Raw genomic sequence first — 23970 nt, forward strand, 5'->3', positions numbered from 1 at the left:
CATTGTTCTCAAGGTCAGTGATTCAGTGGCAGCCTGAAGTTAATATTTAAAAGCAATGTTTTCAGTGAATTAAGAAACAAAGGGATAAGAACCTCCTGGGTGTTCCTATTCACGTGTGATATCAAATCAGGTTTCAGATATTGGAATAAGGTTTGGACTGAATTGGACTGAAAAACAGTGTCCCCAGAGTGTCTGTGTAAAGACAGTTCCCTGGCCTTAGATGGAAATGAAATAATTCATGCTGTGAAACGGGTCCTAATTTGCCAGCACACTTAGGAGTAGCTGTCACTCCCCATCTTGGTTTATTAATAATGCAACAGTTCTGGGGACTTTGCTGCACTGGTGCCTGCCTTCCGTGTAAGTGTTAACTGTCCCCTCCCCCCTAGCAGTTTCAGTCCTGTTGCTAGCTGTGGTTTGGAATTTGGTTAGAAATCCTTGCCCAGGGTATAACACATCCCAGACTGGAGTGGGACTCAGGACTCCTGCTGCAATTCTAGTGCTGCTGTTAACTTCATGAACTCAGGCCTGCACTTTAACCTCTCTGGGACTGGGTTTCCACATCTGTAAGATGAGGAGGTTGGCGTAGGACATTCTGGGGTCCTTGCAGCTCTGACATCTGCTGGTGACAGTGATGCTGATGATGCCTTCTCCGCCCTTCCCCATATACACAGTCTGTGTGATCCCCACTGCGACCTTGTGGGGTTGCTACTCTTGTCATCCTCATTTGCAGACGAGGACGTTGAGGCTGTGACGTGCTTGCCCGAGTACCTCCCCGTGCCGGGGGAGCCAGCGCCAAGGTGCTGAGGGTGGCTTTCTGAGCAGTTCTGGCTGGGGCTTGGCTGGGCTTGGAAGTTGATAAATCAGGCTGCACAACCCTAAGCTTATCCAAGCTGTGGTATAAACAAGCGTCAGAGCGACCAGATGCTGCCACCTGAGGCCGTCCAACTTACAAGCAGCCTCAGCCCCCTGGTCTGTCCCCTTTCTCCCCAGGACGGTTGTAACCTGGAGGAAAAGCGCTTGCACTTTAGGTTTCTGAGCAGGTATTGCATCTGGCTTTCGAGAATGTGAGAGTCCAGAAAGAAACCCTTGCTGGGCCATCCGAGTCCCAGCTGAACGAGCTTTGCATTTTCTGTCTTTGTGACTCCGGCCGAGTAGCATCTCTTGGGCTACCAGCGGCCTTTTCCTGTCAAGGGCCTTGGGATTGGCTATTAGAGATTTCAAGGATCCAGGTAAGAGGAGGCTCCTTGCAGCCTCACCCAGACCCCCTCTCACAGTGCAGGCAGGACGTGGGCTCCAGAGCTTATTTCTCTCCTCTTCCAGAGACCTTCACTTTTACCAGGCATGGGAGCCCCAGGTTGCCTGCGGAGCGTGGAGTAACCCATAAGCAGCCAGCTTCTGTGACCTCAAGGCATCCATGGGCCTGCCTCAGGCTAGGACAAGCCAAATGTCCCCTGGGAACAAACCTTTTGTTTTCCAGGTGCAGATTATCCAGGTCACTGGGTCCCCTCAAGGAAGTAGTTTGTTTTAATTTCCCCTCTTCATAGATGGGCAGTTCATTAATTTTCATTAATCACCTAGCATTTAGTATGACTGCCTAATATTTAAGTTACAGAATATGTGCCATCACAGCCACACTGACTCTGCTTTCAGGTGACAGTCCTCGAATTTCAGAGTGTAGCAGAATCACCTGGGAAGGTGGTAAAAAAGATTCTGGGGCGGGCCCTGGAATCTGCATTTTGACAATCAGCATTCCCCCTTCCTCCCCAGCTAGGGTATCTCACGCAGGTGGCACACTGACCGGCCTTTGGCAAAGTGCTCTCTCCTTGAGTCTGACTGCACACTCAGGGCGGGTTTGCGGCTTGCTTTGTTGTGGCCACTGGCATGAACTTTCCATTGGCCCTTTCTTTCCCATTCTTTTGGTTCTTGCCCGGTCAGCTGTGGCCACTATCTCCTGTTTACAACTGCACTACTGTACAGAGAATGTAAATCTGCCTGTGATTTCTTAGTCATTAATTCCACTTCCCCTGTGGCACCGCCATGGGCAGTAATGACAGTCTTCACTCAGCCCTTGAAGAGGCGTGGGTGCGGGACAAGGAATGACTGTACATGTAGATAACAACTTCCCAGGCCTCTCTGAGGTCCTCTGAAGCGGGCCCTGGCCCAAATAAAAATCTGATTTGCTATTTAAATTCTGGAAATAAAACACATTTTTACATGGCAAGAGAAAAGAAAATTGGTATCATCTGAGGAAACACCATCTTTCACGGGGAGTTTTGGGAAATTGAGGATTGAGAGCTGAGTTAACAGGATTGTATTTTCTGAACCTCTTACAAGATGGTAGGATGCTGTTCTTTGAAGAAAAAGCTCTTTCTTACGCATGCCGTGCTTCCTGGCATCGAGGTGCCTCTCCTCAGAGCCTGTTGATACAATTCCTGGCTTCCAACCTGCTTCTGTCTGAAAAAACACCCCTGTATTGACAAGAATCAGCAGGCTGGAGAGGAAGAGGCCCACGGGCCTCACGGCAGAGCTGGCTTGGGTCCCTGTGGGGCTCGTTACATCGCGGCAACTTGCTAGAATGTTGTCCTGAGTTGGCCAGACTCCTCACAAAGAGCTGGGGGTCATTTAACAGATTAGGGGCTTTGGCTGCAAGGCGGTCTCCTGGCTGGCATCACCGTGGTGGTGGCCGGGTACAGCCTTTCTGAGTGAAAGCCTTTTGGTGGTCCTGGGGAGCTTTAGACCTGTGGGGCCCATTTGGAGCTGTGCCTTGCCTCGCTTGAACTCTGACTGTCAACCAACCAGACAAGAGCAGGAACCCTTACACTGGCTTCCATCTTGACTTGGCTAACCATTCCCACTGCAAGTGGCCTCCGGGCCCATCGGTTAAGAAAAGATCCCTGAGCCGCCTCTGACTCAGTGCCCTGCAGCTCCCGTGGAACGTGGCGGGGTGTGAGATCACACCTTGTGAATGGCGGGGAAGCTGCCAGCTCCTGTTGAAAGCCGGGATTAGAACGCAGACTTGTTCTCACTAAGTGATGCTAATGCTGTGTTTATGGCCCTGTTTCTTCCCTGCTGCTCAGTCCCCCAGTCCTGCCTTCTGGGACTCACATATGACCCTGTAAATGACTCATCTGCTGGGAGGAGGCCTGTCGCACTGGGCTTTGGAGACTGTTTGGGATCCTTTGAGAGATTCTGTCACCTGCCATGTTTGCTGTCCCTCCCACTGTAATCCGTGGCCTCAAGAATCAGTAGCCTCTAGGCTTAGCCCACCTGGGTTCAAGTCCTGGCTCCATCTTTTACAAGCTATGTGACTTTGGGCAGTATTTACCTTCTTGGTGCCCCTGTGCAATGGAGTTGTAGTTAGGAGTAAATGAGATAAGGTCCACTGGCACCTGGTTAACACATAATGCATATTTGCTACTGTTATTAAGAATATCGCTGCTGCTGTAAAAATGTTGGTATGTCAGGGCCAAAGACAGAGCGCTAAGATCTTGCTGCTCAAAGTATGGTCCCTGGACTGACATCCTCGGCGTCACTTGGGAGCTTGCTAGAAAGCCAGAGTCCCAGGCCCCACCTGAGACTTTTGGATTCAGAATCTTCATTTTGGCAAGACACTCAGGACCCCTTTGAGAGGCACTCACTGTTCTGGAACCCTCTCTTCAGGCTGACGTATGTCAATAAATGAGTATCATGGGAGGTGGCTGTGGAGGGAAGAGGGCAGTGATTCACTTGGTTGGATCCTCACATACACACAGTCTGCCTGGAATTTCCCCCACTCCCCAAAGCAGGCCAGGCAGGGCCCGCTCTGTGTAGGCATGAAGGCTGGATATTAATTTTAACCTGCTCTTGCTTCTGTGTAAATGCCAGGAAAGGGAGCATGTGTGGAAGGAATGGGGTGGGGGGAGAGGCCTATGGGATGATGTGCTGTGGACTCATCACCCCCTTAAATGTGGCCGAGGACCCTTTGACGGGCCTTGTTATAGTCACCGTGTAATAGTTTTCCCTCCTTACAACGGTCCAAGAGTTAGGACTTGTTGACCCCACTTTACAGATGGGGAAACTGAGACCTGTGTGGTTCAGGCTTGCTTGAGGTCACCCTGCCAGCAAAAGCGTGCACTTTCATCATACTGCTTTGTTCCCCATAACCCTGCCCAGATCCCTGAGCTATCAGCACTCACACTGTGAAAAGGACACCCAGAAGGCTGCAGAGCAGGTGTTTTTTTGTGATTATTCACAAAAGGAAAAACCACCACCACAGAAGAGAAGGCTGGGCCTCTTATATTTCACAAGGAGTAGGAATTGGCTGGGCTATTTGCCTCTTAAACAGGCAGGCACCGCAGGGCAGAATTCGCAGATCCACAGCCAGACCTGCTGCTGCATAAGGTTTAATCATTAAACGATAGGGTGGCCTTATTTAAAAGCAGACCATTTTATAAGGCACACGGTGCCGTCTAGACTTAGGAACACGTATGGAAGTGGCTGTGCAGCATGCTGGGCTCAGACACCTGAGTTCCCAGCTTCAGTCATTTTGAAGGCAGAGTGGAACCTCTCTGACTCGTGCAAGAACAAGTTAGACCCGTTTTGTTTTTTTTTGAGGGTATCTGATTTCAGACATTTGGTAATCCCTTCCTGATGGGTCCTTTCCTTCCCTCTTTCTTTGTAGATGTAGGTGAGGGCTGAGGAAAACTGGAGAGGAGGTTTTCTCCACGATACTGGGCATCTCTGTGTGTTTCTTTGGTAGCCTTTGGCCACAAGGGCAAGGATGTAATTATTTGTGTAATTTTTGCTTCTTGTCCTTGTCCTCTCATTTCTGCCCCCACCTTGATGTCTGGTGCAGGATCATGTTGGATCATGCCATCCCGGCCCTGTGATTAGTACCTGGTGGGAGCTCTAAAGGATTCAGTGTATGAACGAACAGTCAAAATCCAGAAAGGCTGAAGTGGGTATCTTGAGTCAGAATTTTGTTTCTAAGTGGGAACGTTTGATCCCCTGTTCACCTGACAACCATCAGAGGCAGGAGGGGGAAAATGGTCCTGAAGTTGCTTTTGGAGTTCCATTTGTTCATCCTCCTGTCTGGTCTCAGAATCAGGAGCCCTAATGCTCATGTGGGCCCCAGCTGCTCAGAGTTTCCTGACATTTCCGATGCGAGTACAATTTAGACCCTGGAGAGAGATTCTCCTGCCCTTTATGTCGTTGGGGGACAAATGTGGTCTCCATCAGGAGGAACTCAAGTGTGTTCCCAGGATGGAGGGAGGGAAGGAAAGCCCTATTTATGGGGTATTCTCTCTGGGTGAAACATTCTGACATTTATTGAGCACTTATCCTGGGCCTGGCATGTTCTAAGCCATTTAATCTTCCCTGGGACCCGTGAGGCAGGTACTGTATTTCCCTACTTGACAGATGAGGAAACTGGAGCACAGGGAGGTTATGCAACCTGCCCAAGGTGGCACAGCTGCTGAGTGGCGTTAGCCAGGACTCACAGCCATGTCCTTAACCATCATGCCACTCTGCTTCACTGCGTGCTAGCTCAGTTCTTCCTGCAACTTCACAAAGGAGGCCCTGTGTTATATCACAGGAGTTGCATGTGTAGAACTCATTCTTTTTTTAAAATAACGCTTCAAAAACGTGACAGCCATTCTCAGCTCTCTGGGTCCTATGGAAACATGCTGGGAACTGGACTTGGCCTCAGGCTGAATATGCAGCAGACAAAGAAGCAGGATGATTTCAAATGGTGCAGGAACGGTATAGAGAGAGTATGAGGCCTGGAGTGGCCTTATGTGCTGGAGGGGTCAGGGAGGGCCTCCCTAAGGGACCATGGAGCTGAAGCTTGAGTGATAAGGACGTAAGGTCACGGCATGTAAAGCACTTAGCACGGTGTCTGTACTACATATTAAGTGCCTCACGAATGCCTGCTGGTATTTCTAGCTTATTGTTCCCGTGGTTGGCCAGTAATTGGCTCTGTGACCTTGGGCGAGCTATCTCACCGCTCTTGGGAGTTGAATGTCTCCCTCTGGCTTTGACAGTTGCACAGTTCTAAGTGATTTCTAGCATTTGTCTCCTCCTGACTTCCCACCACCCCTTTGAAATAGGGGGCAGAATGAGCCCTCTTTTACATTTTCAATAGAAGATTCATTGTCTGAAGAGGGAAGCTTTTGTGGAAGGACAACCACCATGGTTATTAACATTTGTGGATCCCTTTCAGTTTCCTCAGTGCCGAGTGAGGTTTTATTAGAATGTGGGCACTTTCCTATTCAGACTGGGCTGCAAGCAGCCCCCTGGCAGATACACCATGGGACCGTTGGCCTCTTGCTCCACTGTGGGGGGGAACTGACAAGTGGGTTATTTTCTTACCCCCCCAAGAATGTTGCCACCCTCTCCTGAGCCCTCGATGGTGAAAAAAATTGATTTCTATTGTCACTTGACAATAAGACCTTGCCAAGGCCAAGTTCAGCTGGCTGCATAATCAAAGGGGTGGTCTCTCCCCTTGCCCATCTTTGGTTCATGGAGGAATGCAGGAGTGGGTCCAAGAGCCACCCACATCCTCCACGGCCTGTGTGTGTTCACTGTCTGCTCCCTCTAAGAACAGCCTCCCAGGATCGTAGGCCCTACTCAGAGGAAATAAAGCCTTCCAGTCATATCTTTACATTTGACGTAAGCAAAGGCAGGCTTTTCTTGCTGAGTACTGAATGGGGTTGTCATGAGGGCCTGGGGTAGCTGGGGGGCCTGGCACCCTCCTGAAAAGGGGCCTTGAGTCCGGAAGCTCATTCATCTCTGTGCAGCCTCCTTTCATCCGGCCACGTGGTCCACCCGCAGGCTGAGGGAGGATGCTGCCTGGCCCTGGGCTTACAGCAGGGCGTCCTGTGTTTCCTATCTGCCTTCTCTATTTCTCTGTTGCCCACGGAGGTAGGATGCCAGAGAAGTCTTAAGTCATCTTCCTGACGTGCCTGGCTTGGCAGTGTGGTTTGACTGCAGTGGTTCCTGTTCTTTTTGCTCCAATTCCACTGTCACTTCCTTGGTCTGGCCAATATCACCCAGTGCCATCGACCCCTCCCCTCTCGCCTTCCTTCCTGCCTTTTCTCTTTTCCTCTCCATCTACCTTCCTGCCTGCCCACACTCCATGTTTTCTCAGGCCAGCCACACACCAGGCCTTGCGTGACACACTGGAGACGAAGCAGTGAGTAAGAGCCCCACTGGTGTAGAGTTAAGGAATGATGCCAATATGGATTTAATGACAAGCGGGGAAGGTTCTGTGAAGGAGAAATACAGGGACCCGATAGTTGATTTCATCAGCAGATAGCAAAAACAAGAGTAAGAAGAACTTCCCAATTCTTGTCGAGTCATAGGTGGACAGATGGTAGTTTAGAAACATTTCCATGTATAGTGCTGCACGGGGATCTGGTGCAAGTCTGAAGTTGCAGATGCTCACAGATGGGAGTGCATTCCTGCCGGGCCGCCTGTGCTTGACCCTGTGATAGTCGAGGTGTGGCCCTGGGCTGCTGATAACAGGGACTTTTTTCTCCAGAGCACTTCAAGCCTTGGGAATCCAGAGTGGTGGTTTTTACTTCCTGTCATCCAGGAAAGGGTGCTAATGTGAGAGCTGAGGTCACAAGGAGATCAGTTTGGAGGGAACTAAGCAGGCTTTCAGAGCTGGCAGTAGACTGCTTGGCAGGCTTCCTTGTTACTCGTGGATAACTCCCCCACCAAAGGAGTTTTTGCCCTCCTTAGAGCCAAGGCGAATTAAGTTACCAACCAGCTTGTTTATGAGCAGAGATGAATCCATTGGCAAGCCTATTTTTCCCTTATTAGATTCCCATTGTCATTTAATGCCTTTTTATTTATGTCTTTCTTTTGAGTAATTGCTCTGTGCCTTGGCCCTGGTAATTCTCTGCAGTTTGGATTTGCAGACGACATTGGCACGGAGCTTTTGGAATCAACTGGGGCTGAGCAGGGGATCTAGCTGTTGCTTCCTTGTTTGACTGATTTTTCTCTAGCAGAGCCTTTCCGTCACATCACGTGCTAGCAAAGGTACCTTAGTGAAAGGAGGGATGTGGGGAGGATTTGGCTACTGAGCAATGGCATCAGCACAGCATAGGCCGGCGACTCGGAACCCAAGAGCTGGTCTCGAGATAAACCATGCAATAAAGCTTTTTCTAGCCATCGCTGTGGCAGCTGCATGGTGGGGCTGAGTGATGCTAATTTCACCTATCCATGTTTAGTCATCGACACCCTGTAAACTGAGCTCTCCTTTTTTCTTTTTTCAAAAGATCAGGATTCCTAGAGTAAATGAATCTGGCCCCATGAAGCAGCCCCCTGCTTTATGAAAAAAAAAAAAACAAAAAACAAAAAAACAAAAAAATCCCACCATCCCAAACCCCAGGCTGTTAAAACCTGATGTTTTCTGTTGTCTGGAGAAGGGTGTTTTTGCTATAAATGAAAGACGTGACGGGGTATTTCAAAGCTTTGTTTTGGTTATTGTCGGTTCTGCCAACATGTAACATCTGTATTTATTTTCCAAACTCTCCCAATGACTGATTTGCATCTGTTTAGTTCTCTGAGTAACATTTCATTTCCTGACTTTATAGGTTGCTATAAAATCCATTCGTAAGGACAAAATTAAGGATGAACAAGACATGGTTCACATCAGACGAGAGATTGAGATCATGTCATCCCTCAACCATCCTCATATCATCAGTATTTATGAAGGTCAGTGATTTTTTTTTCACCCCCGTATCCGTTACCATTTCTCATACCATGGGGCTTGCCAAGATCTTTAGGTAATTGCCCTTCTGGGCAGGAGCCAAGTATTTTTCTTCATGATGCAAAAATAGCCGGGTGTGATCTCTTATTTGGTTACGTTGAGTGCAAGCACACACGTATAGCACAGCTCACTTTGGCCATAAAATAGCTCTGCCAGGTGCCTTCCTCTGTCTTCCCAGTTCCTTGGCGGTTGCTAAGCAACCCACCTTATTGAAAGCCAGTATGTGAGACAGCCACGGTTTCTGGAAGGTGGCAGTTTGCTGAGTGACCAAGGAATGGTGGATCCACTGTCAGTGTCATTTCCGAAAGCTGAGGCTTCAGGGGTGGGGTCATAAGTTATTCAAAGTTGGCCTCTTTGAGTTAGGAATTAGCTTCCAGCAGGTCCAAGCAATACTGAGAAAGAGGGATCTGTTGGTGTGACAGATGCTTTGCAAGTGTAGTTCAAATTGTTGGTGTTTGTAGAAGGGCAGGGAAGGGAAAAGCTTGTAAAAGTGCTCATGCTTCAACTCTTTGGTCCGCCACGGGAAGAAATGGCGAGTATAAAATTCCCACAGCCTATCATTAAAAAGAATCCTTTAAAAAAATTACACAAGCAATATGTATTTATGGCAGAAATGATTGAAATATAACTGTCAAAATAAAAAAACTCTGTTCTAACACTCAGTTTGATAAATAGCTCTCTAAGCATATTTATATTTTTATCTATTCTTTATATCTGTATGTGTTTTTTATCCAAAGTTAGACCATACTGTTTATACTGGTTTTAGCTTGATTTTTTCCCCCACTTTTTATACCATGCGTCTCTTCCTATGTCAATAAATATTCCTCTATAAGGACATATTAAAAAGTTTTATAGTATTCTATTTATAGACATACCATAATTTATTGAATCTATTTCCTTTTGTCAAATATATAAATTGTCTCAAATTTCTGGTTATTATAAACAGGGCTTTAGTGACTCTCCTTGTACATCATTTTTTACATTCATTTCTGATTATTTTCTTATGAAAAATTCCTAGTCTTGAGCTTATTGAGTCAAAATGTTTCTGCAGAATATTTTTTAATATACGGTTGAGTCAGACAAGCAAACCTACTTTAAGTTTCTGGTCTGAGCGTCATGTTACACAGCAAAGGCCAAGAGGAAAGCAGATAGTAACTCTAAAATTTTTCTGATAGTTCAGGTTTTCCTTCTTCTGGTTCTCTGCTGGTTTGGCTATTCTTTTTTTCCTGCTGTTTCTATTTTTGCTCCTCATCTAGAAGTAGGTGCTGGTAATATCTTTTATCTTGATTTTTCCAAAGCTCATTAGTGGGTCCCTTGGGGATAGGATTTTTAACGGAAATTTTCATTCAGTCAGTCTTTTATTCATTCCACAAACATGTCATGCAGTGGGTCTCAAAGTGCAGTGCCTATAGCCGCAGCGTCAGCATGAACTGGGATGGTTAGACATGCAGAGTCCCAGGCCCCACCCAGGACCTGCTGTAATAGACCTGCTGTAACACAACAGAATATGTTGCGAGTGACACATTCTGTGACCGTGGTGGCCCAAGCTTAGAAGTTTCCATGGAAATACATGGCATCCAGGCTGGCCCTTGAAGGAGTCTTTTTGAGGAAGATTTGGCAAAAGTAGAATTCTAGGCTAATAAAAACAAACCTGAATATGCCTGATAATTGAGGAGAAATTCTAGGAGAAATTCTAGAAGTTAGAAGTGAGTCAAGATACCAGATAAGAGGATGAGAGTGAGTTTTATGAAGTTCAGGGTGTTTTTGCTCTCTGTGGCCCAGCGCCCCGGAAACATGAAGGTGGTTGTGCACAGCGTGGACCAGTGTGGGTCATGTGCTCTGTGAGCTCTGCTGTATTTGAGATTTCTTGGCCTCATTCAAGCAGGAGGCTTCTCTACCAGGGAGGCAGAGAGACTGTACATCCAGTGCTTTATTTGGGAGTCAGTCTGGTCACTGAAGTCTGGCATCGAGAAGCGACTTGATGAGTGAATTCCTCACTAGCATCATGCCCTCTTTGGCCCTGGGAATCCTTCAGGCCGAATGGGGAACAGGAATTTGTCTCCCACCCAAGGAAAGGCCAGAGGTGACCCTCAATGGGAAAACATTCTATTATCAAGAACAAATTGGCCTCAGTCCAGCCTTTACTGAAGGCTCAAGAAGAGAAGCCCTAGCTTATAAGTTTAAAGATGGGTACCAGCATGAATTAAAGTTCTTTGGGTGACTAGAAATGATTTCTACCAAGGCCTCAGGAGAGAGCTTGGGATTCAGTTCATAAAGCCCTTAGAACTGGGAGTCAAGAAAGAGCTTGAGTTCTCACACCAGACATGAGACTCTGGGCAAGATGGTGGGCCTTTCAGTGCCTCAATTACTGCACCTATAAATGGGGATAAACATTGTACCCCTCACCTAGGGTTGTCAGTAGGATAAAATGAGCTGATACAAGTACTGGTTAGCTCAGAAAGGTCATTGTGGTGAAGACCCCATAATCATCACAAGTGGTTCTTAACCTGGGGTCCATTGACAAGGGTATTTCATGGTTGTGCTGCAGGGGTCTGTAAATCCTTTGAAATAGTTTATAACTATGTTGCCCAATACGGAAGCCACTAACCACAGTTGGATATTTAAATTAAAATTCATTGAAATAAAATCATTAAAAATTCAGTTCCTCAGTCACACTAGCCACATTTCAAGTGGCTCAACAGCCACATGGGGCTAGTGGCAGCCATACTGCACAGTGTGGATATAGAACATTTTTGTTGTTGCAGGATGGAACTATGTTGGTGTATAATGTGTTAAGTTCATGGGTTATTTTTTTCTAGGTAGGGGGTGAATGCTTAGCTTTTAGCAGACTCTCAGAGGGATTCCTGACCTCAAACAGGTTAAAAAGAAACCCACCACCTTTAAGTGTTTTGTGACCTTAAGAGTACCATGCAAATAAAAAGGAATTGTTTTAATCCAGAAAATTCCCAGGGACTTAAATGTGGCTCTCTTTTTCTTTCAATTTCTTAGAGATTTCCAGTTTCTGTTCTGTTCTCTTTCCCTTCTCCCACGCAAGTTCTTTTCCACATCCACTAAATAACTGTGGAGGAGGGCAGCTCGCCTCCCGTCCTCTGGGGTTAGGAACAGGCAGTGACCAAGGTACTATTTCAGCTCTTACACCTTTAACTGGGACCTCACAATTGCCAGGTCTTATGACTCTTATCTGCTTCACTACCCAGGACCCCAAGATGCCACTTCCAGAGTGAAGTTAGACATCCTAACGTCATGTGTAGAACTCTGTCATTTACAAAGGTCTCCCACCTCTAGTCTCATTTGATCCCTACAGCACACACGGGAGGTGGGCAGGCCAGGTGTTCCCATTTTGTAGTTGTGGAAACTGAGGCTCTGGAGGGTTAGTGACTCACTAGGTGTGTTAGTTTGCTAGGGCTGCTACCACAGACTGGGTGGCTTAAACAATAGGAATTTATTTTGTCTCCGTTTTGGAGGCGAAGTCCAAGGCCAAGGTGTCAGTAGCGTTGGTTTCTTCTAAGCCTCTCTCCTTGGGCGGGGCCTTGGTAGAGGGCATGCCTAGCATGCACAAGGTCCTGGGTTCAATCCCCAGCACCACAATTAAAAATAAATAAAACTCTAATTACCTCCCCCCGCCCAAAGTAAATAAATAAATAAATAAAAATATGGCATCTCTCCTTGGCTTGTAGTTGGCGTCTCCTCCCTGTGTCTTCACATCTGTATGTGCCTGTGTCCACATTTCTCCTTCTTAGGATACTGGTCATATTGGATTATAGTCCAGCCTAATGACCTCATTTTAACTTACTTGCCTCTTTAAAGACCCTATCTTCAAATTGAGCTACATTCTGAGGAACTAGGTGTTAGGACCTCAACATATGATTTTTTTTAGGTGCATTCAGCTTATGCTGGCTAGTTGGTGGCCCTGGCACATAGGTCTTCTTACCTATTTTGTAAGAGGAACCTTCTCTCTGGAAGCTGGTTGATTGTTTGACAAGCCAATCAGGAGTCTTTGTGCAGAAGTGCATTAATTTGCTTGGTGAAAAATCAATGCCCAGGCATTTAAGTGACTGGACTTTAACCAAATGAAGTTTACAATTTCTTCTTCAACAAGGACCTTTGTGACTTAAAACACACACACACACACACACACACACACACACACACACACACACACACACTCTGCAGCAGCAGCAACATGACAAATCAGTGATGCACCTAACCCTGTTATGCTTCGGACCTTTGGGGTTTCATGAGGGGAAGTCACCAGTTTGGACTGTGTGATCTGGGGATAGTGAAATAGCTAGTTTCAGAGAAAAACTAATTCCCTCATTTAAAAAACCCCCTAGTTAAGTACCAACTATGTGCCAGGTCCTGTTCTAGGCGCTAGGAGGGCAAAGATGAATAAGACAAACGCTGGGCTCACGTTGCTGACATTCAGTGAGTAGGCAAGTGAAAAGATAAGTGACTTTTGAGCTAAGACCTGAATGGAGTGAGGAGTCCTTTATTCCAGGCAGAGAGAAGAGTATGTGCGAATGCTCAGAGGAGGAAAACAGCTTGTTTTGGTAGAAGTGACAAAGGGCCTGTGAGGCTGAGGGACCCAATAGGGTGGCAGGAGAGAGGAAATTGGAGAGAGGAAATTGGAGAGGGCCAGGTTTTGACCATATTGGCTAAAGGAGAGAGTGTGGATTTTATAACTGGAATAGAGGAAAGTCACTGGTTTTGAGGAGAGAAGTAACATTTTAAAATTTAAATTTAAGACACTTGAAAATAATCCTAATAATAGCTAGAAGTTATTGAATGTTTCTCCTGTGCTAGGATATGTGCACGTTATTATCTCATTTAATCTTTATATCCGTGAAGTACTAATTGTTAACATCCCTATGTTATGGTAAGGAAAATTCAGCTTAGAGGCGAAGCGCATTATCCAGGCTTACACCAACTACTAAGCAGCGGTGGATCTGAGAGTCTAACTCAGTCAGTGACACTCTGCAGCTGGTGCTCCTGTTAACTGAGCAGGTCGGTTGGTGTCTGCGGTGACCTCTGACTGGGGCAAGCATTGTCCTAGACCCTGTGATACAGAGAATTCCTGGCCTTCTTACAGGTCACTGTCTTAAATATATGAGAGCATTAAATCCCACCTTGGTGGGTATTTTAGAAGACAGTTATGCATACATCTCAGGAAGACGCTTGGGGCCTCCCATCCGGTAAACTAATAGGTCAAGTATTTTCTAAGTTGCAGTTCATGGACGTGTTAAGTTATTTGTATGTTATTCATAATACCCGCAGGCTCATAAAATCTGTGACTTCACTGAATCATTGCTTCTGTTCACCAAATCTCAAAAATAATTCCTTTCAAATATTTCTTTCTCCAACCAGACCCTGGGGTTACTCTCCTATTGACCTGTAGGTGAAGGTGATTGACCCTCAAATTTGTCAACTCTGTGTAAACACAAACCATAACTGGCTTTGAATGCTAAGTCAATGAAAGAGGATAGACATACACCTTCTAGCGTGTGATACTAAGGGTAACCTAATGAAGAGAGAAGAGGAAGAAAGAAATCTCTGGCACCATCTCGAGATGGACCCCTGTTTCCAGTCAAAGGAATTCCATCCTCTCAGCAGGGAGGTAATTGACAATATGGAAAGAACAGCTGAGAAGGAAGTGCCCGCCAGAGCTTTCAACTTGGTTGCCTCGGATGGAAGAGATAAAAACAGTTTTTGCCTGGGGTTCTGATTTCAGGACCCAAGTTCAAACATCAAAGGCGCGTTGTCTCACCCGCATTTCCCCTTTGAAAGCCTAGGAGACTCAATCTGCAAAACCACGAACAGGCATCTTGCTGCACAGCACTTTAGGGAAACAGCACCCCATCTGGTAACAGTCTGGCACGTAAACGTGAAAAGGTGGGGCGTGGGGAGATTGGGCTGGTGCCTTCACTTTTATACTCCTTTTTTTTTTTTTTTTTTTTTTTGGTCCTGGAAATCTCTCTTCTTGGCCCTGCAAGATTACATCTCTTTCTTGGCCCTTTGTGTTGTGCTATGCCGGAACTGGCCAGCCTTTCATCACAGCCTCATCTCAGGTAAGGGTGAGCCTGGCTTTCTGGAACAAAGTAGGAAAGCAGTTTGACATTTGTCAGCTATGATCTCTTGCCTTTGGGAGCATTTCTCAAACTTCAGAAACAAAATAGCAAGCAAATGTGTCTCTTTGAATAATCATGTGAGTCACATGCCCTAGCTCCACGAGCCTTAAACCTGCTGTTCATGAGAAGATGTCAAAGAGTCTGCATTCTAGGAAATTCTCTGAATTCCTATCATGAAGACATTTTGGATGAGTTTACTATCAGTTCAAAGCTCTTCCCATCCTCCTAGAAGCATGCATTACAATATACTTTTTCAAGCTACCTTTACCTCCTGAAATTTTGATAGTTCTTTCTGGAAAGGGATATAATTCTTGCCTCTTGATGAAAATCACTATTTTGACAAGCCATCCCTGCTTTCTCCTCCCTCCCAGCTTTTGGCCAGAGGCAGTGGGGCTGGTGCAGGATGCTTCCATAGAACCCAGCTGAGATCCTGGAGTCAGAAACTATTGCTCCCCAGGGAGACAGCCCCTTGGGGATGGCAGGACCCAATCAACTACGTCATAATACATTTGAGCACGGTTCTCGGAGGGGGACCCAGGACCCAGTCAGCTGCATCAGCATCACTGGGCCCCTCCCTAGACCCACTGAGCCAGAAACCCTAGGGGTGGGCCAAGTGTTCTCTGTAATAACCAGCCCTCCAGGCAACTCTGATGAACTCTCAAGTTTGAGAACCACCATATTAGAAAAACCCCTGCTCATGTAGGTTAAAAGCCAAAACAGGGCTGCATTGCGAGCATCAGTGATTTGGAAACACTTAACAGGGGAGACAGTCACACATTTTTCTTCTCTGGCTCAAGTGCCTTAATCCAGGGTTTTCAGGCAGCAAGCAGATCCCGATTTAGACCCCTTTGAAGACAGGGGACGGCTGAACTGATCTAACAGGGTCTGTGGGTCACTAATACTACCCACTGTTCTCATTCATTTGCTTAGTCATTCATCCATTTTACAAAAATGTAGTGAGCACCTATGCTCCAGGTAGTGTTCTAGCAGGACAAGTTTGTACTTACTGTCCAAATGGGCTTAGATTTGAACGAGTCAGTTGCTTTGCCAGTTGCTACCGTGTAACCTTGGGCTAGTGACAAACTCTCTGAGGCTCAGTTCCCTTAGCTCTAAAATGGGACCAATAGCCAACTACTTTATAGATAAGGTTGTGAGGATTAAACGAGATAATGAATAACATGGCTAAGCATCGTCCCGGGTACATGCTCAATAAACCACATTGACTGTTCCTGATGTGATGTTAGGGATCTGAGAGGTCCTTTCTGGCTGGAGTAGAAACTTCTATCAGGAGGTAGAAGAAGAGAAGATTGAGGCCAGATTGCCCATTCCAGTGATTCTGAACTCTGGATGCACGTCAGAATCTCATGGGGTGTTTATAAGAAAAAATGCTGACGCCTGGGTCTCACCCCTGGGGACTTCAATTTAATTGACCAGACTGAGAAAGATGGGCCTAATCCCCCAACTGAGAGGAAATGAGTCCTGCTTTAGAATCTTGTCTTGGTCTGATCATTTGTCAACAGTTAATTCCAGAGAACAACGTGTGTCTGGCAGCCGTCACCAGTGAGCCGTGGGCGATACCTCCGGGCTTGGGTTTCCTTCCTTGGCCATTTGGTTGCTGCCCTCATCAGGGACTCAGAGCCCCTTGAAACAGTTTGTTGAATTTGGCAAAGCAGTGTATTATGCTTGTGTTTACTCTTTTGAACCCATGGCGAATTGCTGAGCATTTTAACACACTCCCTCTGCTGCCAGATTCCCAAGTTCCACATGAAGTCTCTTCCGACTGGATCCAACCAAAGGCCCCCGCCTCTGCTAATCACACAGCACCAGAGGGTTCACTTATAATCATGCGAATGAGCTCTTGCAATGTGAATCCGTCCAGTCACGTTTCTAATGAGCTTCCTATGAAGTTAGCTATTTGACCTTCAAGTGTATTATTTTCATTGTTTTCATTTGATTACACCCAAGTCATTTTTCTAGAGGCTGGAGATTAGAAATAAAACAACTGAAAACGAATGCTACTCCCTGGCTGTCCTGCCTCACCCTCTTGGGTTTCCTGGAATTCAGTATTTTCCAGTGCCTCAAATAATACCACTTGTACTTGAAGGTAATTTTTAAAGGAAAAAAAAGGGAAAGAGAACTGTATTACCATGTCACACAGGGTCCTTTGAAATGAAGTGGGATGGCTCTGTTAATTTGCCAAGGCCGTCAACAGCATGCATTTAGGAAGGCTCCCGAAGTGTAGGAATGGGGTCTTTACAATGACTGTACCCTTCAGAGGGGCTTTGGAGACTGAAAGGGGGATTGGACTCGATGAACTGTAACTTTTAACTTTCAGAGCCTGGGATTTTTTTGATTTGGGAATTTGTGCTCTGCCCTCTCCCTTGATTTCTGACAGTGAGTTCATCTGGTAGGTACGGCTCTGAGTTTGACATCCATGCTCAAGAACACCACTGGGGACTGAAGAATGCTCCTTTGTTAAGAGAGCCAGGCTTGCCTCCACCTCTGGCTTTGCTGAGCCCTTCGGTGTAGTTCACTCTCTCTTCCGTGCCCCCATACCCTCCCATCCCTCAAGGGCACAAATGCAATCTCAACTGTGGGTTCTGCCAACACATATCCATACTAATTCTGAATTTGACCCAGGCTGCTTCTTCGTTTGTTCTTCTTTCTTAAATGAAGACTTGCTGCCTGACTATAACAGCTGACACTTACACGTGTGCCTACTACTGTGCACTGGGGTAATTCTCACAGTGTGGGATAGAAGCTTCATTTTCACAGGTGAAGAAATAGGCAACAGAAAGTTTAAGTAACTGGCCAAGGTCACTCAGCTGGGTAAACGGCAAAACCTGGATTTGAACCCAGGTAGCCTGGCTCCGGGAGTCAAGCTCTTAAGCTCTGCACCCTGTTGCCCAGTGAAGCAGACTAGAATTTAGGGCTGGTGAGATAGTCCTGAGCTGTACCTGGTGGGTCAAACAGTGACTAGAACCAGAGGTGTGATAACCACAAGTCTGGCTTTTCCACCCTAAGTGATAAGGGTGGGGTGAAACTGCAGCAAAGCCCCGCTGTGGGGCTTTTCAGGAGAGGGAGACTAAGGCTGTCTTCATGGAGGGTGAGATTTCTACCCCTTCGCTGCCCACATTGGGGGAACGTGCTTTTTAAAGTTCGCTGTGGAGGATGGTGGAGGCCAATGATTGGTCCAACATAGTGCCCTGATTCCTTCTCCCACACAACTCCTCCATCCTGGCCGTGTCCTCTGCCCTCCCAGCATTTGATATTGATCTTCCCAAACACTAATGAATGGGTCTCGGCTAGCCTTTTGCACCCCCTCTTCCTCAGGTAGGCTTATACACTTTCTTTCTTTCCCTTTGCCTTCTGTGGAGTCCACTGCTGGCAGTGGGTGGCCTGGTTGGCTACAGTTCTCCTTGGCTATGCCAACCAACATCCAGAAGGAGTTTTGGTTTAAGAAAAGACAGTTAGGGAACTAAAGAGCCTTTCATTGTCCAAACCAGGAAACACATTGAATCAACTTTGACCAACTCATTGACGATGGGAAGCTGCCAGTCAAGTTTAACTTTCTCACTCTCACTGCCCTGGGCTTTCAGACATAAGGGATTAGAGGACTATTTTATGAAGCTGTGAGCCCATGAGGTGTTTGAAATTTAGTTCTGGGGAGGGAACTCTTGAAGAATGAATCTTGTATTGACTAAATGACCTCATTAGGCTGCAAACATTTCTTGCAAAGGAAAGATCACTCCATTTCTGAAATGAAAAATAAAGAGACTTTCTAGGAGGGTCCTCCTGAACTTTAATAAAAGAGCACCCCTGAGGAGTGGCATGGTACTTCTGTCGGAGGTTTTAGGAAAGTAATTAAAATGCTGCCACGTGGGGAGTCAACACCACGGAAGGGGTGGCAGCATCCTGGAACTAATTTAGGAGATGAAGTTGGCAGGAGGCAGAGGCATGAAGAGAATTCTGATGGGTCCACTCCAGGCCCTTGGCCTTTTTGCTTAAAACCAACAAATGAGTCTTCCTCTCTTGAGATTACATGTAAAGCAGAAAGATAGCCTCCATTTTTTTTTTTTTTAAATAATGTGCTCCTCCTGGAGTGTCCTGTTAATTGCCCCCTACCCTCTCCTCTCCCAAGCCCATTTTCCTCCTAAATGGCCTTGTACTTGGCTCTCAAATGGCTGGTGGATGGTTCGCATCCCAAGCTCTCCTCACCCATCAGCGCTGCTCCCAGGCCAGAGCGTTGCTTTTATCATACACGTTTTCTCAAGCTATACGAGTTGTGTTATTAACCCCGAGGGCAGCAGGAGGGAATAGTTAGGAGTCGGGTAATTAGTGTGGTTGTGAAAGCCAGACAATCGGAAGACAGAACTGGACTGTCACACTAAACATCTGATGAAATTCAGAATTAATTGGGAGAAGTAGCTGTTACTATAGCAACCAATTCCCACTCTCCCTTGAAATGGAAAATAAACAGAAAACAAGAAAAGTAATTCAAGTTGGTGTCTAGGAAGAAGGCCTTTCTGCAGATCAGTAGAAGAAAGAGAGAATTTGGATATTTTAGGATATGCCGAGACAACGGTAAAACCAGCTCGTGCAGACAGCCCATGTCATTTTTGATGGTTCAGTTCCACGCCTGTTTACTCTGGGACTCTTCTCAGGACCATTCAGACTACCTCACCGATCTTCCCTTCGGATCGCCTAGGTAACAAAGTGTGTATCACACAGGTTGTATCACACAAATAAATCCACTTGATTTATTTGGTACGTACTGGTTTTATTCAACTAGGTAGCCAACTCCTTGACAGTCTTATGCTACATTGGTATCCCCTTTATCACATGGCAAAATGCTCAGATAAATGCTTCAGATAGGCTGATAAAAAAGCATTTTCAGAAAAGGTAGTGATGCTGGTTTTCTCTGATAAAGGAGACTCCTTATGAGTATTATGCAAGGAGGGTAAACAGATGATGGAGGAAGGTGGTGGAGAGTCGTGGCAAGAACATCAGCTTTTGAGTCACACATGTTTGGAGTCAAATCCTTACTGGTATCTGCCCAACAGAAATGTGTACAGAGGAGCATTGAAAGACATGCACAAGAATGTTCCTAGCAACATGCTTCGTAATACCCTCACTTGGAAACAACACCGCTGTCTCTCAGCAGTAGAATGGAAAAGTAACCATGATACATCCACAAAATGGAGTGTTCTCCAGCAAGGAGGGTGGACAGTCTTTGACTGCATGGAACAGCATGGATTATTCTTACAAATATATATGTTGAATGGATGAAGCCAGACTCAAAATAATATACTGTATACTGTACGATTTTTAGAAAACTCAAAATCCAAGACTGATCTATGATACTGGCTTATGTACATGTCCTTGGGGAGATGTTCAGTGTCAGAAGAGGACGTAGAGGGGTACTTGCAGGGCACTGGCCATGTTGCTGCTTGATCTGAGCCCTGGTTGCCTGTTTATGAAGTAGGGATACTGTGAATACCTATCCTGTATTGAATGTGACAATCCACGGCAGGAAGTAATTGTCCAATAAACGTTAACTATTAGGACTGTGAATCATCCTTCTAGGGGAGGAGAGATTATTGTCTGGGGAGGCTTTTGGGGTGGAGTGAGCCCTACACCATTTTTTGGGTCCAGGGTCCTGGGTGCTACCCTGTCCCTTGTTCCATCCATTTATGGTTCCCAGTGACATTTGGTTATGAGTCTGACCGTCATTGCCCCCCGCCCCACCCTCGCTCCTCGCCAGCTCCTTGTGGGCATTCAAGGCCTCTGCGTTTCGTCATAGTCGCTTTCTTCTTACTCTTGTCTCAGTCCCTGGCCCCTGCCCTCTGCTGGTAGCTCTGCTCACGGTGCTCTGTTTCTGCCCTCACTCATGCCGCCCCCTCTGTCGGGCTTGCCTTTCCTCTCCTTCTGACTCTGGTAAAGACTTCTTTAGTATCCCCAGTACCATCCACATAGTGAGTGCTTTATAAAAATGTGTTGCTCTACTGGAAACCTGGATCTGCACCAGACGGACCTGGCCCCGTGCTGCGGGCTGACTCAAGCTGAGCTAAGTTTCTATCTGGGGTTTAATTTGCCTGGTAGGCCTGGCACATCCAGGGCCATAGTTTTCCTTACCATTCTGGAGCCACCGGGCTTCTGGGTCAAACCGTCTGGCCAAGAGACACAGGCTTTCATTTTTCAGAAAGGAAACCCTTCCCAACTGGTGGAAAATAAGCTTTTGCTTAGTGACTAATAACATAAACACAGACAAGATTTCTGGGCTTATAAATAACCAGTTGTAAAAGTGCCCAAGGGAAGCAGCCCTTTCTGCCAGAAGAATGGCTGAGCGCATTCCTACCACCTCGCTGATAGTGACCTGACCGCAGGCGAGGAGCCGGGGCCCGAGGCTGCGGAAGCCGGTCATTCTTTGGGACCAATTCCCAAGGCCTTGCTCTTTTACATTATAAATCCTGGGCGATTCTGGAAAAATAATAGCTGATCTCTAAGGTTCTTCCTGCTCAAAAATCCCTTGATTCTGCAGCAGCCGCTGCATGTTTTAGAAGAGTGATGCCGGCAGGGAGAGGAAAGTCTTAGGGTTTTGTTTGGCCTGAGCTACAAAGAGGCAGATGAAGTAATTATGAGAATGGCTTCTATTGACTGAGCACCGGCCTGGGCACCATGCTGAGGGCGCTGGACCCATGCGCTCACGGAATCCCCCGTAAATTGTTAGCTTCATTTGACTGATGAAGAGACTGAGGTTCAGAAGGGTTAATGTGTGTGGATAATAGTATAAGGGCTAGGAGTGTGGAGTGCGCAGTCACACTGCGGGTCCAGGCCTGGTGCTTGCTTTGTGGCCATGGCTGTTATTAACCTCACTGTACCCAGCCTTTCTAGAACAGGATACTCCTAGGACCAGAGCCATATGATATAATTCATGCAAAATGCTATTGGCACAGTGCGTGCACATAGTAGGCCTTTAGTAGATACTGCTATTATTGGGAAAGGCCCAAGAAGCTTCATGTGTAACACCAAATGGCCTCCTTGATGAATCATGGATGCTCCAAGTCTATAACTGTTGTTTGCATTTAGCTAATCTGGGGTTATAGTCAGGGCCTTGACTGTAAGTCTCCAGCTGCTTCCTGCTGGAGGGCTGGGGCTGGGGTCCCAGAGCCAAGCCTGGCCACGTGGACAGTTCTCTCACCTGGCTGCCGACCCGCCTGTTTCCCCAGCTGGCTCAAAGTAAGTTCAGAGGGAGTACTGAAATGGCCAAATCATCCTGCAAAACTCAGTTAAAGAGACCAGGTTCTCCCAGGGTGATCAAGTATTAGCATTTTCTGAATATTTTACCTGTGTCTGACTGTGGAACCCTTTTTTTCCCTCCAGGATGTCTTGTGAGACTAGTGCTCTGTGAAGCATGCATTTGGAACAGTTCCCCAGCCCCTCCAAGTGCAGTCAGCAGAGGAGCAAGAGTGAGCAGGCAGGGGCAGCGGGTGGGGGTGGAGGTGGGGGTGGAGACTGTTCAGAAAAGGATGACTGGGGACATGAGACAGGTGAACAGGATTCGGATCTATTTAGAGGTAGAACCAGCAGGACTCACTGATGGAAGCTGTTTAGCAAAACATTTGGCATATTGAACTGATCTATGTTTATATCTCTTTGATACCAAGTTAGCCAAGTTAGCCAGTTAGAAAGGGACGAATCCGGTCACTGATACAGTCCTTTTGTCTGCAAGTGACCCACACCTCCTGATAGTCACCAAAGGGACCAGTGGCTTTGGCCTCCTTTAGGGATACATCAAACTTTTGAGGCGTGTGAGGCTCCTTGTTTATTTCTCTGCCAAAATACTTTCCTTCTCCTCCCCAACCCCCTGACCTTCTTTTAAAATTAGAAAACCCGCTGCCCTGTCCAGGGCCTGTCACTCTATCATTTTTACAGTCTGAGCCATGCATCCTGAGGCAGCCTTTCCAGTTTCCAAAGTTTATTGTTAATGAAAAGTGCACAAGAGGCTGAAATCCCTGGCAAGAGCCAAAGATACAGGGTACACTGAGGCCAGCAGACGCAGGAGCAGCCAATTTTATCTGGCTGTTCCCTCTCCTCTTCCTCCCTGCCCTCCTTCTCCCTTCATTTTATCAGAGAGATTTGGCTGGACTTGAAGGAGCCAAAAAGGAACTGGAGGGACCTGAGCTTCTAGCAGCCAATGACAAGGTGTGGGAGTGCAGGGGACCCAGGCCAGCAGCACGTTCCAGTTCACTGAGTGTGTCTGTGTGTCTGACTCAGTGCTAGGGCCTGGGGTCCAATCGTATAGATACCAACAATAATAACTAATATTATTGAGTGTATGTCATAAGTACAGGTCTTGTTCTGAGCATTTAATGTACCTGATACCAATAAATCCTCTCAACGATTCTAGGAAGTACTTACATATTACATTTTACGGTTGACTAAGCAGGCACAGAGAGGGCAGGCAACTCTCCCAGAGTCACACAGTAAGAGGCAAATCCAGGAATCTACTTTGGAGTGTCTGATTCCAAAACTACAGTTTTTACCTCTCAAAGTCTAGGCTTACTGTCCAGGCAGAAGAAATAAATATGCAAATCAGCAAATATACTCATGCAGGTTGAAACTGCTATGATGCGAGTATTCACTAATACGGAGAGAGGTAGAAGGGAGGCAGCATGGAAGCCGTATTTCAGTTCGTTCTTGACTGATGGAGTTTCCGACAGGTAAGACAGATAGGAGTAAAGGCAGAGGGTAGAGATGGAGGTGGGAGACAGCAATGTGTGTGTGATTGTGAGAAACAGTGAATAGGCCGGCATTGGTGGGCATGGGGGGCCTGACGGAGCAGTAGAATCTGATGAGATGGAGGGAGGTAGGTGGGGGTCCTTCAGAGAAGGAGGGTCTTGGGTACGCTATAAAGGTTTATATACCTTATCCCTTGAGAGTGATGGATTTCAACACAATTATTATTTTGTCTTTGCTCAAGGGACATCTTATGTGAAAGCCTCAAACATGAAGCAGAACAGTGGAGTGACTTTGGGTAAGGTGGAGCTGAGGACCTGAAGCCTGTCC

At 46.6% G+C, this 23970-nt stretch overlaps 1 protein-coding gene across 4 annotated transcripts in view; it reads left to right on the top strand.

Moving 5' to 3' along the window:
* Positions 1-23970, top strand: part of NUAK1 (NUAK family kinase 1) — a 67105-nt gene that overhangs the window by 22285 nt on the left and 20850 nt on the right. The window contains exons 2-3 of one of the 4 annotated variants that reach the window (XM_032493428.1): positions 8580-8700; positions 23885-23938. In XM_032493428.1, the coding sequence (XP_032349319.1) occupies positions 8580-8700; positions 23885-23938 (175 nt within the window). Of the gene's footprint in view, positions 1-8579; positions 8701-9561; positions 9566-22300; positions 22371-23884; positions 23939-23970 lie in introns of those variants that run through there. The other 3 variants (XM_032493431.1, XM_032493430.1, XM_032493429.1) reach the window with 3 other exon arrangements.

Source organism: Camelus ferus, chromosome 12 (assembly GCF_009834535.1).
Source record: "Camelus ferus isolate YT-003-E chromosome 12, BCGSAC_Cfer_1.0, whole genome shotgun sequence".
NCBI lineage: Eukaryota > Metazoa > Chordata > Mammalia > Artiodactyla > Camelidae > Camelus > Camelus ferus.